This window comes from Gekko japonicus, unplaced genomic scaffold (genome assembly GCF_001447785.1).
Source record: "Gekko japonicus isolate JY-2015 unplaced genomic scaffold, Gekko_japonicus_V1.1 scaffold1037, whole genome shotgun sequence".
NCBI lineage: Eukaryota > Metazoa > Chordata > Lepidosauria > Squamata > Gekkonidae > Gekko > Gekko japonicus.
The window spans coordinates 289,413-301,881 of NW_015171534.1; the positions used below are offsets into that span (position 1 = coordinate 289,413).

Consider the following 12,469-nt stretch of genomic DNA (forward strand, 5'->3'; position numbering starts at 1 on the left):
CTCGAAGAGGCATGTCAGGGATACAATCCTGAAAGTGGTTGCTGGAACACCCCTGAAAGCAGGGGAAAATACCATCAGAACGCTAAAGGATATTCCATTTGAAGTAAGACAACGAAGAAAGAAGTACAAAGATCTCGTGCTTTTTCTTCAGACACTCAATTGGATATAAATGGCTATTTCCAGAAGTCGTTACTTTTAAAATCAAGGATAAAAAAGAAAAGATCGACTCTGTTCTGAAAGCTCAATAATTCCTAAGGGTTCAGCTGGGAAGACCAGAGGACGGGAAAAAAGAAGAGGACAGCAAGTCTAGTGGCGAGCTGGACTTGGGTTCTTCCGGGGAGGACTCTCTGACAGAGCAAGGGGCAACCGCTCCAAAAAGTCCTTATAAGCTGCGGAAGAGACGAGGAAAGGAGTTAAAGAAAAAGAAAGTAATACACATGTTTGACTCAGTTTATAATAATCTAAGTGAAGTGAAGATTTGCTGTAACTAAGCTAGTGAGGATCTCCTCTCTTGGGTTTTTAGTTAGTAGTGGGTTCTTTTGCTTTATCGTATATATGTAATCCCCCCTTCCCTTTTTTCTGTAGTAGTTTTGTAGTTTGATAAAAAATAATAAAAAATCCCCTCCGGGGGCTCAAAAAAAAAGAAAAGAAGACAGAAAGGCCTGGTGTGATCTGGTCCATGGGGTCGCGGAGAGTCGGACTTGACTGTGCGACTGAACAACAACAACTATTGCTATGTTGTTACTGTTTTAATCTCATATCAGAATTGTACTGTTTTACTGGCTCTTGCTGTAATAAATTCAATTGATCGATCAACATTTATCTGTTTTGAAGGATTGCCTTGGAGAAGCCCCCTTTCAGTCTAACCTACCTCATAAAGTTGTTGCAAATCTGTATTTTATTTAACTTGGTTAAAACACCAAGTACACAGAAAAACTGTTAAGAATAGCACACCTTGGTTAACAATAAGCCTAAGTTTTCTTTAATGTAATATTATTTTAATAGGTTCTTCTGGGAAGTTGCTTCTGTCATTACTAAAATGTCAACATTAGTTTCAGCTTGGTCCTTTATAAGCTGAGCTCCGGCTGCAAATGGGCATGTTATATATATCACAGCAATTATGAAAATTGGTATGCTTGTGAGATCAGGCTGACATCTTGTAGTTTTCATTGGTTTGTTCCAGTCTGTCATTTGAAAAGAGTTTGGGGGAACCAGTGATGGAAGTAAAAAGACCTGTTTGTCACCAAAGAATGCAACAGAAACAACAAATTACATATGAAAATAGTATTGCAAGAGTCTGTGATTTGGGATGGATGGGGTATTCGGGATGTCCAAATAGTGTTCCTTCATACCTGACATGAGGACACCTGATTTGCCAGTAAGATCTGATTGATCAGTTACTTTGAAGGCTTTTTAGAGCATTGAGAATAGAACAATGGCATGAATTGCAGCTGAATTGCTGTGTAATCTAATGCATGTGTCATCAGCTCACAGTCATGAGCTCAAAATTCCTTCTGATGCAGACCTGCCTTTCCCCCCTTGATCTGATGAGGTTTGTGAAGGGTGACGGCAGAAAACTGTTGGATGAACAATTTTTAGTATAAAAACCTCTGAGGGGCAATAGTACAGACCCTTTACCCCTCCCACTGTATAGCTGTGTTTTTTTTTGGTTGTTGTTTTTAAAGAAAGATGGTAGGGACAACACCAAATGTAGTCTGGTTCTCAGAGAATGTCTACTACTTGGAGAATGGGTATGGAGAGCTAAAATTGTTGGCCAGGTGATGATCAGCAGTATGTACCAGTCTCTGAATATGATTGCTTAGATGTGAGTATTGGAGAATTGGTAGCTTAGCCATGACTTCTGGTTCTAACCCTGACTGATCGATCCTTGGGAAAGGAGTTTGTTTCCATTTAATCCCTAGGCCTTCAAATTTATTGTGATCAACAAAGGAGCCAAAACGAGGTGTATTACTTTGGGGGAGACCTCATTTACTAGCATTTTGGGATATGAATCAATAGCACTCTCATGAATACACAGTTTGTTACAAAAGACCATTGTTTGGTGTAATATAGTGGCTAAGAGAGTGAGCTGTGAATCAGAAGTCCCTTGATTGAATCTTGTTTTTACCATGAACCCATTAAGTGACCTTAGGCAAGACTTTCTCTGTCTTTCTCGGCCTCAGCGCCTCCTCCTCCTCCTGCTCGTCTGTCTGCAATCTGAGTATAATGATACCTACATTACAGAATTGTAAGAACTACACCAAGGTAATGGGTGTGACATTCTTTGGAAACTTGAAAGATGCTAAGAATTAAGTTCCCAGAGTGTTGTTGTTCAGTGGCACAGTCGAGTCTGACTCTTTGCGACCCCATGGACCAGATCATGCCAGGCCTTCCGGTTCCGTCGTCCTCTGAAGTTTGCTCAACTTCATGTTGGTTGCATCTATGACACTGTCTAACCATCTCATCCTTTGCCGCCCCCGTCTTCTTTGACCTTTAATCTTTCCCAGCATCAGGGTCTTCTCCAGTGAGTGCTCCCTTCTCATTTGGTGGCCAAAGTATTTGAGCTTCAGTTTCATTATCTGGCCTTCCAGGGAACAGTCAGGGTTGATTTCTTTTAGGATTGACTGATTTGATCTCCTTGCAGTCCAAGGGACTCTCAAGAGTCTTCTCCAGCACCATAGTTCAAAAGAATCTATTCTTCGGTGCTCAGCCTTCCTTATAGTCCAACTCTCACAGCCATACATGACTACTGGGAATACCATTGCTTTGACCATGCGGACTTTTGTTGGCAGGGTGATGTCTCTACTTTTTATCATGCTGTTTAGGTTCGCCATCGCTTTCCTCCCAAGGAGCAGGCATCTTTTAATTTCATGGCTGCTGTCACAGTCTGCGGTGATCCAGAATCCCAGGAATGTGAAGTCTGTCACTACTTATGGTGTGTTTAACTTTCTTATTTCTCTCTCTCTCTTGATATGTAACGCTGACACCAGGAATTTAATTCCAATCCTATTAATATTTCCCAAGGTACTATGCCCAAGCTCTAAGGCTCCTTCATGGGACTATGTGGTCCTGAAGATGAGACTGTTGTATTGTAATAGCATATAACTCTAGGTTTTCATAAAACAAAATAAAACTTTATTTGTACAAGAAGCGTATTATCAAAATAGTCAGTTTAGCACTAAAAGACTTAAATGACTTCTCTTTCTGAGGCACTAGGCTTCTAAACTTTTTTCTGAAGTAATCAGCACCTATCCTAAATGTCATATACTGCCTCTTTATATTCAGTACTAGGAGTAAAGCCCGTTGTGAAAGCAATACAACGGGACCTAGAAAGAGGCTCTGGGGGAGTGCTCTGGCTTTGGGCAAACAGTGTCAATTTGCTGTGGTGACCTCAGCAGGGTATAATGACAGAGTCCACTGTTTTCTCCAGAGGAACTGATCTCTGCTACCTGAAGAGCAGTTGTAATTGTGAGTAATCTGTAGCCCTCACCTGGAGATTGGCAGCAATTGTTACCCAGGACAAAATGGCTGGTTTGGAGGGTGGAGTCTATGGCATTCTACCTGTCTGAGGTCCCACCCCTCTGCAAACCCCACCCTCTCCAGGCTCCACCCCTCAAATCCCCAGGAATTTGTCAGCATGTAGTTGGCAACCCCATCTCCTTCCCAGCTAGCCACCAACCTACCATTATCTGCCCCTTTGACTTCAGCTGACTTCTGCCCTCCCTTCTGCAGAGCAGTTGTAATACTGAGTGCTCTCCAGCCCTCACCTGGAGATTGGCAACAATGGTTCCCTATGTGAGACTGACTGGTTTGGAGGGTGGAGTCTATGGCAGTGTACCTGTCTGAGGTCCCACCCCTCCTCAAACCTCACCCTCTTCAGGCTCCATCCCTCAAATCTCCAGGAATTTCCCATCTGGAGTTGGCAACCCTATCAGGACTGGCCCCAATGTGTTTTCTCCCAAAGGCCAAAGTAGGTGACAGGACCAAGCTTAGTTGCCTACCAACAGGCACTGAGGGGAATGTAGGGTTGCCAGCTCTAAGGAGGGAAATACCTGGAGGTTTGGGGGGTGGATTCTGTAGAGGGCCGGGCGACGGAGGCATCGGCCTTCTGTCGCCCGCCTTGCCCCCCCAATCTCGGCCCGGGCACCCGCGGCTCCCACCAGCGGCCGCCCGACTCCAGACTCCCCCGCGGCCACTCCAGCCAGGCGACGGAGGCATCGGCGGTTCTAACTGTCGCTTCTTGGCCCTTATACAGGTTTCTCAAGAGACATGTGAGGTGGTCTGGTACTCCCATCTCTTTAAGGACCTGCCATAGTTTGTTGTGATCCACACAGTCAAAAGCTTTAGCATAGTCAATGAAGCAGAAGTAGATATTTTTCTGGTACTCTCTTGCTTTCTCCATAATCCAGCGAATGTTGGCAATTTGATCTCTAGTTCCTCTACCTCTTCGAAACCCCGCTTGTACTTCTGGTAGTTCTCTATCCACGTACTGTTGAAGCCTAGCTTGTAGGATCTTGAGCATGACCTTGCTAGCGTGTGATATGAGTGCAATTGTGCGATAGTTTGAACATTCCTTGGCGTTGCCCTTCTTTGGGATTGGAATGTATACTGATCTTTTCCAATCCTGTGGCCACTGTTGCGTTTTCCAAATTTGCTGGCAAATGGAGTGCAGCACTTTAACAGCATCATCTTCTAAGACTTTGAATAGTTCAGCTGGAATACCATCACCTCCACTAGCTTTGTTGTTAGCAATGCTTTCTAAGGCCCATTTCACTTCACATTCCAGGATGTCTGGCTCAAGGTCAGTGATTATACCGTCGTGTTTGTCAAGGACATTGAGGTCTTTCTTGTATAGTTCTTCTGTGTATTCTTGCCATCTTTTCCTAATCTCTTCTGCTTCTGTTAGGTCCCTACCGTTTTTGTCCTTTATCATGGCCAGCTTTGCATGGAACGCTCCCTTGATTTCTCCAATTTTCTTGAAGAGATCTCTAGTCCTTCCCATTCTATTGTTTTCTTCTATTACTTTGCACTGTTCATTCAGGAAGGCCTCCTTATCTCTCCTTGCTGTTCTCTGGAAGTCTGCATTCAGTTGGGTAAATCTTTCCTTTTCGCCTTTGCCTTTCGCTTTCCTTCTTTCCTCTGCTATTTGTAAAGCCTCATCAGACAGCCACTTTGCTTTCTTGCATTTCTTTTTCTTTGGGTTGGTGGTGATTGCTGCCTCCTGTACAATGTCCCAGAGTACTCTCCTCCAAAAGGAGCTGGAACTTTTGAAAGGCTGCTTGGAACTTCCTATCACACAGGAATCAGTACTGTACAATTGTTTTAACTTGCTTGAGGGGGAGAACATTTAGGATTTATGCTATCTGACATTACTGTTTGGAAACACATAAGGCTGGATCCTACAGAAAAGAGCTCTGAATGCATTGTGAGGGTTGTTGGGTTTGTTTTTGGCCAATTCCCCCATGTCACAGTAGCTGTCCCGTTGCCCCACCCCATGTTGTTCTTGGAGGTCCAGTGTCATGCCTCCATGCAAAGAATTTAGACAGGATCCAGCCCATAGGCTTTTTAAATGGGACCCCCCCCCCCAAACAGGGCAACTGTAAAGGGGTGTGTGTGTTGTAGATATTTTCCCCATGCAAAGTCCTTGTATTCCTGGCATAGCATCTCTTTGTTCTAATTTTACACCTGACACAGACGTGAGTTAGCTTTTACAAACAAATACCGGCAAATGTATTTGTCATGGATGAATGATGACAGCTGTGGAGATGCTCCCATTAGGTGCCTCATGGGGAGGAACTTGGGCTGCTTCCTCTTGCCTGGCCAAAGCCGGCCGTCCTGAGCTCGCCTTCCACCTTTAGGTTGTCTGCTGTAGCCGCCTTCAAATAGCAGCCAGTTTCTGCCCGGAGAGGTCTAAAACGTTCTGAGGCTGACCGTGCAACGCACTGGACTCTGCTAAGTCGCAGGCACCCAAGCAGTGCCGAAGCCTCGGCTGTTTAACTCTGTGTGTGAAAGCAGCATGCTGAATGAATACAGGGGGCAAGGATTGATTATGTCCTGTATTTGAAAGCGGCAGCGGTCTGTGAGACAACGTTACGTCTAGGCTCGCTATGGAAAATATGAAGGAATGCTGAGGAAGCTTATTTGCAAAAGGATATGTACCTGTAAGCAATTTTCTCATTCTCTCCCCCCCCTTTACTCATTTCCCCCTTTATTTAGAGAAGGACTTTTAAGGATTTTTTAATCTTCCTTTAAGTGAAGCAGTGAGCAAACAAAGGCCTCCTTTGATCAAGGCGTTTGCCCGGAAATTGCTAGATGTCAGTCACAAATGAGCTTTGGATCACGGAGCTTGTCATTAATAGTGGAGAAATGTTAAACTCAGCGAACTGCCAACTGCTTTCGTTTATGCCTGCTGAAAACACTGGAAGTTAAAGGGGGGGGGGATTTAGATTTACAAAATGTATGGGTAGACCACAGAATATCATCCTTGTTATAAATGATAATTACACCCGGCAGTTATAATGTTGTGGTGAATATCAGTTTTACTATGGTGTATATCTGGACGAGTTGCATCTTATTTCCTGAAATCCATGTTCAGATTCTATCCTGTTCTTTTGTTTCCCTTTCTGCCTGGCACACGTGCTTGCTCAGAGACCTCATGTCTTGAATTGAACATGTCCGATTAATGAAAATGAGGGGGAATAGTTTAATACTGTGAAACATACTAGATAGTTCTGGTTAGTAATTAAAATGAGATGCTTATATTGTCAGTGAGAAGCTAAAATGTCTTTTGTAACTTTTCTGTAGAATGTTGGCTTTTTTGTATCTCATTCTTAAAGAGCTGTTTTTTAAAAAGACATTTTTTCTTGATATGTTAAAAAACGAGCTGCTTTTTATAAGCATAATTTAGAAACGAGGCTTTTTTTCCTGGGATACTAAGGTATTAGAAACCACACCTGCAGTGTGCGTATGAAAGAGAGAACTGCAGTTCAGAGAGGAGATTCAAATAGAAGTCATTTTTTGTCGTTATCTGTGCTTTCTTTTTGTCTTTTTTTATAATAATGAGACCCAGTCCTTTCTGAATTTAATTCCCATTTCATAAGTTGTTAAAAGAAAATATAGACAGGATAAAATTCCCACTCAGCCTTCCACAGTCACAATAATAAGGCTAATATAAGCGGAATAAGGTTAATATAAGCAGACTCTTCTGCTGTGCTATAACTCTCTCCACGTGTTTGATCCTTTACTCTTTTCTGAAAATTTTTTATATAATAATGAGACCAGTCCTTTCTGAATTTAATTCCTATTTCATAAGTTGTTAAAAGAAAATATAGGCAGGATACAATTCCCACTCAGCCTTCCACAATCACAATAATAAGGCTAATATAAGCGGAATAAGGTTAATATAAGCAGACTCTTCCGCTGTGCTATAACTCTCTCCACGTGTTTGATCCTTTACTCTTTTCTGAAAGCGTGACCCACTGATATCATTCCGAATGACTTGTAGGGTGTGGTGCTGGGGACAGGAGTCCACATGTTTAAAGATCTGAAGACAATGCAACCCAGAGGGAGTGGTTTCTTCCATAGGCTCTCCTGTCTTGTACTTGTCTTACTACAGGCTTGTTCCAATTCAGAATTGGGAGCACGTGTCTGAATGTTTTATTGAGCAGGAATACGGAAACAGATGTGTTTTTGATAGCTACATAGGCCATTGGAAGTAAATATGTACAACGTGGGCTCATCAGGGCTTTCAAGCATATGTTTATTTCCATTGGCCAGATTCCAAAGAGCTGCTAAACTAGTGTTGTGAGCCGAAGAAAGCTGTAGTCGTGTTTCCCTCCAAAATTAGCTGTCATGATACAGAGATAATGTCTTTTGAATCAGAGGGGAATTTCTCAGAAAAGTGCTTTGGATTTGGAAGAGGCGGGTTACAACCCACAGAGGGTAAAAAGCTTTCACTGGGCTAGAGTGAGCCACCTTGCATGAGCCTAAGCAGCTCTTTAGAGCCCAGCCAATATGTATATAAAACTTTTCTGTCAAAAAGTTGCAGTGTCCCAATTACAGTAGAGTCCCAATGAAATACGTATTAAAAGAAAACCATCCGAAAGCAGAACAAATTCTACACGACAGCTGTGAGATCAGTAGCTGCAAACATTTGACAGAACTGATACATTTTTATCTATATATCCAATAATGAAGGCACCCCCTATGTGCGGATATCTAAATCCGCATATCGGGGGCACCTGGGGGGGCAGGGAGATTTTCCTGCACATTTGGGTCAATCCCCAGATGTGCAGAAAAAGTTGAAATCTATTTTAAAAAACCCTATTTTAATATGTATCCCCCCAAAAGTAAAACTTTTTCAACCTATCTGGCGTCCAGTGTTTCCCTCCAACATTAGCTGTTATGCTACAGAGATAATGTCTTTTGAATCAGAGGGGAATTTCTCAGAAAAGTGCTTTGGATTTGGAAGAGGCAGGTTACAACCAGTGTTCCCTCTACGCTGAGTTAGTGTGAGCTAGCTCACAGTTTTTTAGCCTCCGGCTCACACACGTTTGTCTTCGCTCAGGAAGGATGGCTCCAGAGCAAACTAATGTATGCAGCAGCCAACTCGCTCGCTCACAACTTTAATGCCGGTAGCTCACAAAGTAGAATTTTGGCTGAGTCTGTTCTTTTAATGTTTTACAATCTGTCTCAAGCCCAAGGGCCTTTTTGCCCGCATCAGGGTAGGAATATCATTTCAGGCTGCTAAATATTTTACGGGTGAGTTTTTAATGTCTTGATCATGTTTCAATGCTGTTTTTGTTATTGTTTTATTTGACGAGCCAACTTGAGCAGGTCTGTGGAGAGCTGCTGTATACAGTTTCTCAATACATGAATTTCATGCACATGAAGGAGAATCTAGAAAAAGTCTTAGACCTCGAGTTAATGATCCGGGTGTCAGTAATTTGCCTTGTCATGGAACTGTACTTGGTGCCTGTTATGGAACTGTACATGGTAATGTGTGGTGCGGTTTTAGTAAGCATGGGGCAAGTGTGTGATGTTTGCTTGAGTTTCTCTTGGATTAGTGGTCACCGCTAATCAGAATTCTTCGCTATGTGTACTGGTCAAGAAATAGGGTTGCCAACCCCCCCCCCCCGGTTTGCCAGGGGGCCCCCGTTTTTTTGGGGGGTTTTCCCCCCCCCCCCCCGAGCAGATGGCCGGCGGGGGAAGCCCCACCCCCAACACCCACAGCCACCCCTCTCTCTCCCTTTAAGTGTGTGGAACCCGTGTTTCCTCCCAAGCCCGATCTCCGCTTGAGATCAGGCTTGCAGGGAAATGCCAGCTTTGTGCACTTAAAAGGGAAACGCGGCTGCTCTTAAAGGGGAAACACCGGCTTCTGCACTTAAAAGGGAAACGCCGGCTCCTTTAAGTGCAGGGAACTGCCGTTTCTGGAGATCTGGCATGCGGGTGGGTGGGGCCGGCGGACATCCCCAACGTGATGTCATCATGTTGGGGATGCCCCGCCCCCTCCAGGAACGCAACCCTATCAAGAAATAATTTTGAATATGCCATCCCCCCATTTTAGACTAATATGAAGTTTGTTTCATGTTTTATGAAAAATAATAATCTATAATATAGTTGTAAATGTTTTGAAAGGGCAGACTGTGACAGGCATTTTAGAACTCTCTATTTTTAACACGGGGTTCAAAATGACTGAGCCAAGTATCTAGCAATAACCCTGAACCTGGATATGTACACTTGTTACTCTGAAGCTTTTTGTGCTGCATTTCTGCAAGGAAAATTTGTTCTAAAATTTGAATACATCTCTGAATTTGTAATTGTGCCTCTTCTGCAGATAAAAACTTTGATGATGATGACTCTGTGGACGGGAACAGACCTTCTTCGGCCAGCTCCTCTACATCTTCAAAGGCTCCTTCGACCTCTCGAAAAGGTGGGGTGGGAACTGCTCGCAGATCTGGAACAGTGGCTCTGGTCTCAAAAACCCCAGGTAAGTCAGGCTTTTACAAATCAGAAGATTGGAATAAAACCCTATGCTGTTTTTATTTTCTTCTTGAGTCTTAGTGCACATTTGAAGTCACTTGAAATGCTAAGAGAGAACTGAGGTGGTTTGTATGTTCATGGTTTTGGGGACCATACGTGTCTGCCTTGTCTGTTAGAAGCAAATTAATTATAGAGGAGACTAAATCATTGCATTCATACACAGCTGTGATTGAGATCAGGGCCTTCTAGGAAGGGCAGGGGGGATTTAAACTTTGGCTGCTGCTCAGATTCGCTCACGAACACTTGTTTTTCAATGCTGTTACTAGCAACTTTTTTTTAAAAAAAGCAGGCCTTAAAAAGGACACTTGTTTTTTTACTTAAAAACTGCTGATAGTAGTGGGAGTAGCTAGGTTTCAGTTAGATAAACTGATCTGAGATTGAAGATTTAACTTTCCTTTTTCCTTCCCACATGGCCCCAATCCAAACCCTGTCTGCACGTGCATACAGTTTACCTTCCAACAGACTGGTAGAGGAATGTGATGTCTGTCACGTCTGTTGTGACCCTAAATCTTCATTGGTATGCAGTTAATCGTGGTTCTTCCAAGACAAGTGCATATTTCAGATGGTAGGCCTGTCTGGGTGAATTAAGCTGGAAGGGCAACCAACACAACAGGGAAATAACATTTATTTGCCCTCCAAGACAGAATAAAGAGACAGACACCAGAGCTGGGTTAACTAACAGGGCCACTTTATTAACTGTCAATTACAACTGAAAGTGGCAAGGGCAGAACAATGCATTGTGGGATGGTCAAGGCCAGGGGTCCACCATGACCCCTCCCTTGCCATGCAAATCGGGCGAGACAGGTTGCTCCGGGCGGTAGCCCTCTAATGTGGCTCACATCTGATCAGCAGCCTTCCAGTACTCGCCCTGGAACTCCATCCCCCAAACCGCAAGTCTCAAGGGGGAAGATCGATCCAGGGCGGTCCTGTAGGCAGTCTGCTTTCCCCACCCCGGACCGCAGGGCCCAAGGGCTGTACTCACGAGACCACCTAGACACCAAAGAGTGGGTGTCTGCTGGTGCTCACCATTCCGCAATTTGTAACCAATACCACCCTGCCACCACAAAGGCCAAGCCTCTGCTTAGGACCTTGTGCCCTTAGGGAGACCAAAGGCCCCCCTGCAGCACTTGCCAAAAATATGTCCATATCCAACTCTGACAAATGTACCCCATCACTCTTTACATGCTGATGTTGCCAGCTCTTATTTTTGGGTGAGGCAAAAAACAATCCCCACCCCCTTCCAGAAATCTTTGAATCTCCCGATGGGCTTTGCAGCACGCTCTGTCAATGGCCAAAGGGTTTTCGGCCCCACCCCAAACCAAACGGGGCACCATGGCGGACCACGCCATCAGTGTTTCCAGCCAGTGCCGCTTAGTGACCTGAAAATCTGCCTGAGCCTGCAGTATCAATGCTTTACCCTTAATAATCAGGCCCAAATCATTGCTGCCAAGATGTACAGTGAGCACCTGGGGTGGAGGACCAACCTTGGTCTCAAGCAGTGTTCCCTCTAAGCTGAGTTAGTGTGAGCCAGCTCACATTTTTTTGGCCTCCGGCTCACAGATTTTTGTCTTGGCTCAGGAAGGATGGCTCCAGAGCAAACTAATTTATGTGGTAGCCAAATTGCTTGCTCACAGCTTAATGCCAGTAGCTCACAAAGTAGAATTTTTGCTCACAAGACTCCGCAGCTTAGAGGGAGCATTGGTCTCAAGCAACAACTGCATACGGCCAGGCCACTGTAAACCCTGGCGTCCTAGCCACTCCACCACGGCCCACTGACTGAGACCCAGCCGCGAACCGATGTGCATCTGCCGTGCTTTATGCGTGGCCCAGAAGACAAAACTGTGCCCGCAGATGAGAACGCTCTTCCTCTCATGCTGGCAAACAGGACCTGAAACGAAAGAACAGTAAACAATGGAACAGACAAGCACCGAAACCCAAACTTGGACAAAAGAACCAGAAAAGCAAGGCCCAGCCACCGGACGCGCGTAAGCCTTGTGAACTGCAGAACGCCATCGACCCACATGTTGAATATCCCGGGCAGAAGAACCCATCACAGCTGCCGTAGATGCGGCACCAATCAGAAAAAAATGGGTGCAAAAACGCATCCCTGACAGGCCAAGCTTATTCAAGGCATTGGAGGTGACCGCCCAAAATTGGTGCTTCGTTAAGGGGCTGGTATCCTGATGGCAGAACAACGGGCCACCCTCAAACCCCCGGACAGCCATGTAGGCAGCCAGCGCGGAAACCGGGCACAGCTCTTTTTCGGAGCATCCACCCAATGTAACCACTGACCCTAGCTGCTGCTGGTTTGTTTTAGAGCGCCGCAAGGTAATGTAAGCATTATCCCCAACTAAGCGCAAATCCTGCACCATCAGAGTGCAACCTGACCTATCTGTTTTTGACTGGGCCACCAGCTTGCTTATTCTGA

The 12,469-nt window shown here is 44.6% G+C and overlaps 1 protein-coding gene across 1 annotated transcript in view; it reads left to right on the forward strand.

The window, feature by feature from the left end:
• The window catches only part of CLASP1 (cytoplasmic linker associated protein 1), a 334,150-nt gene that overhangs the window by 140,389 nt on the left and 181,292 nt on the right, over positions 1 to 12,469 (forward strand). Inside the window, exon 9 of the mRNA XM_015419605.1 lies at positions 9,836 to 9,988. Within this exon, the coding sequence (XP_015275091.1) occupies positions 9,836 to 9,988 (153 nt within the window). The remainder of the gene's footprint in view (positions 1 to 9,835; positions 9,989 to 12,469) is intronic.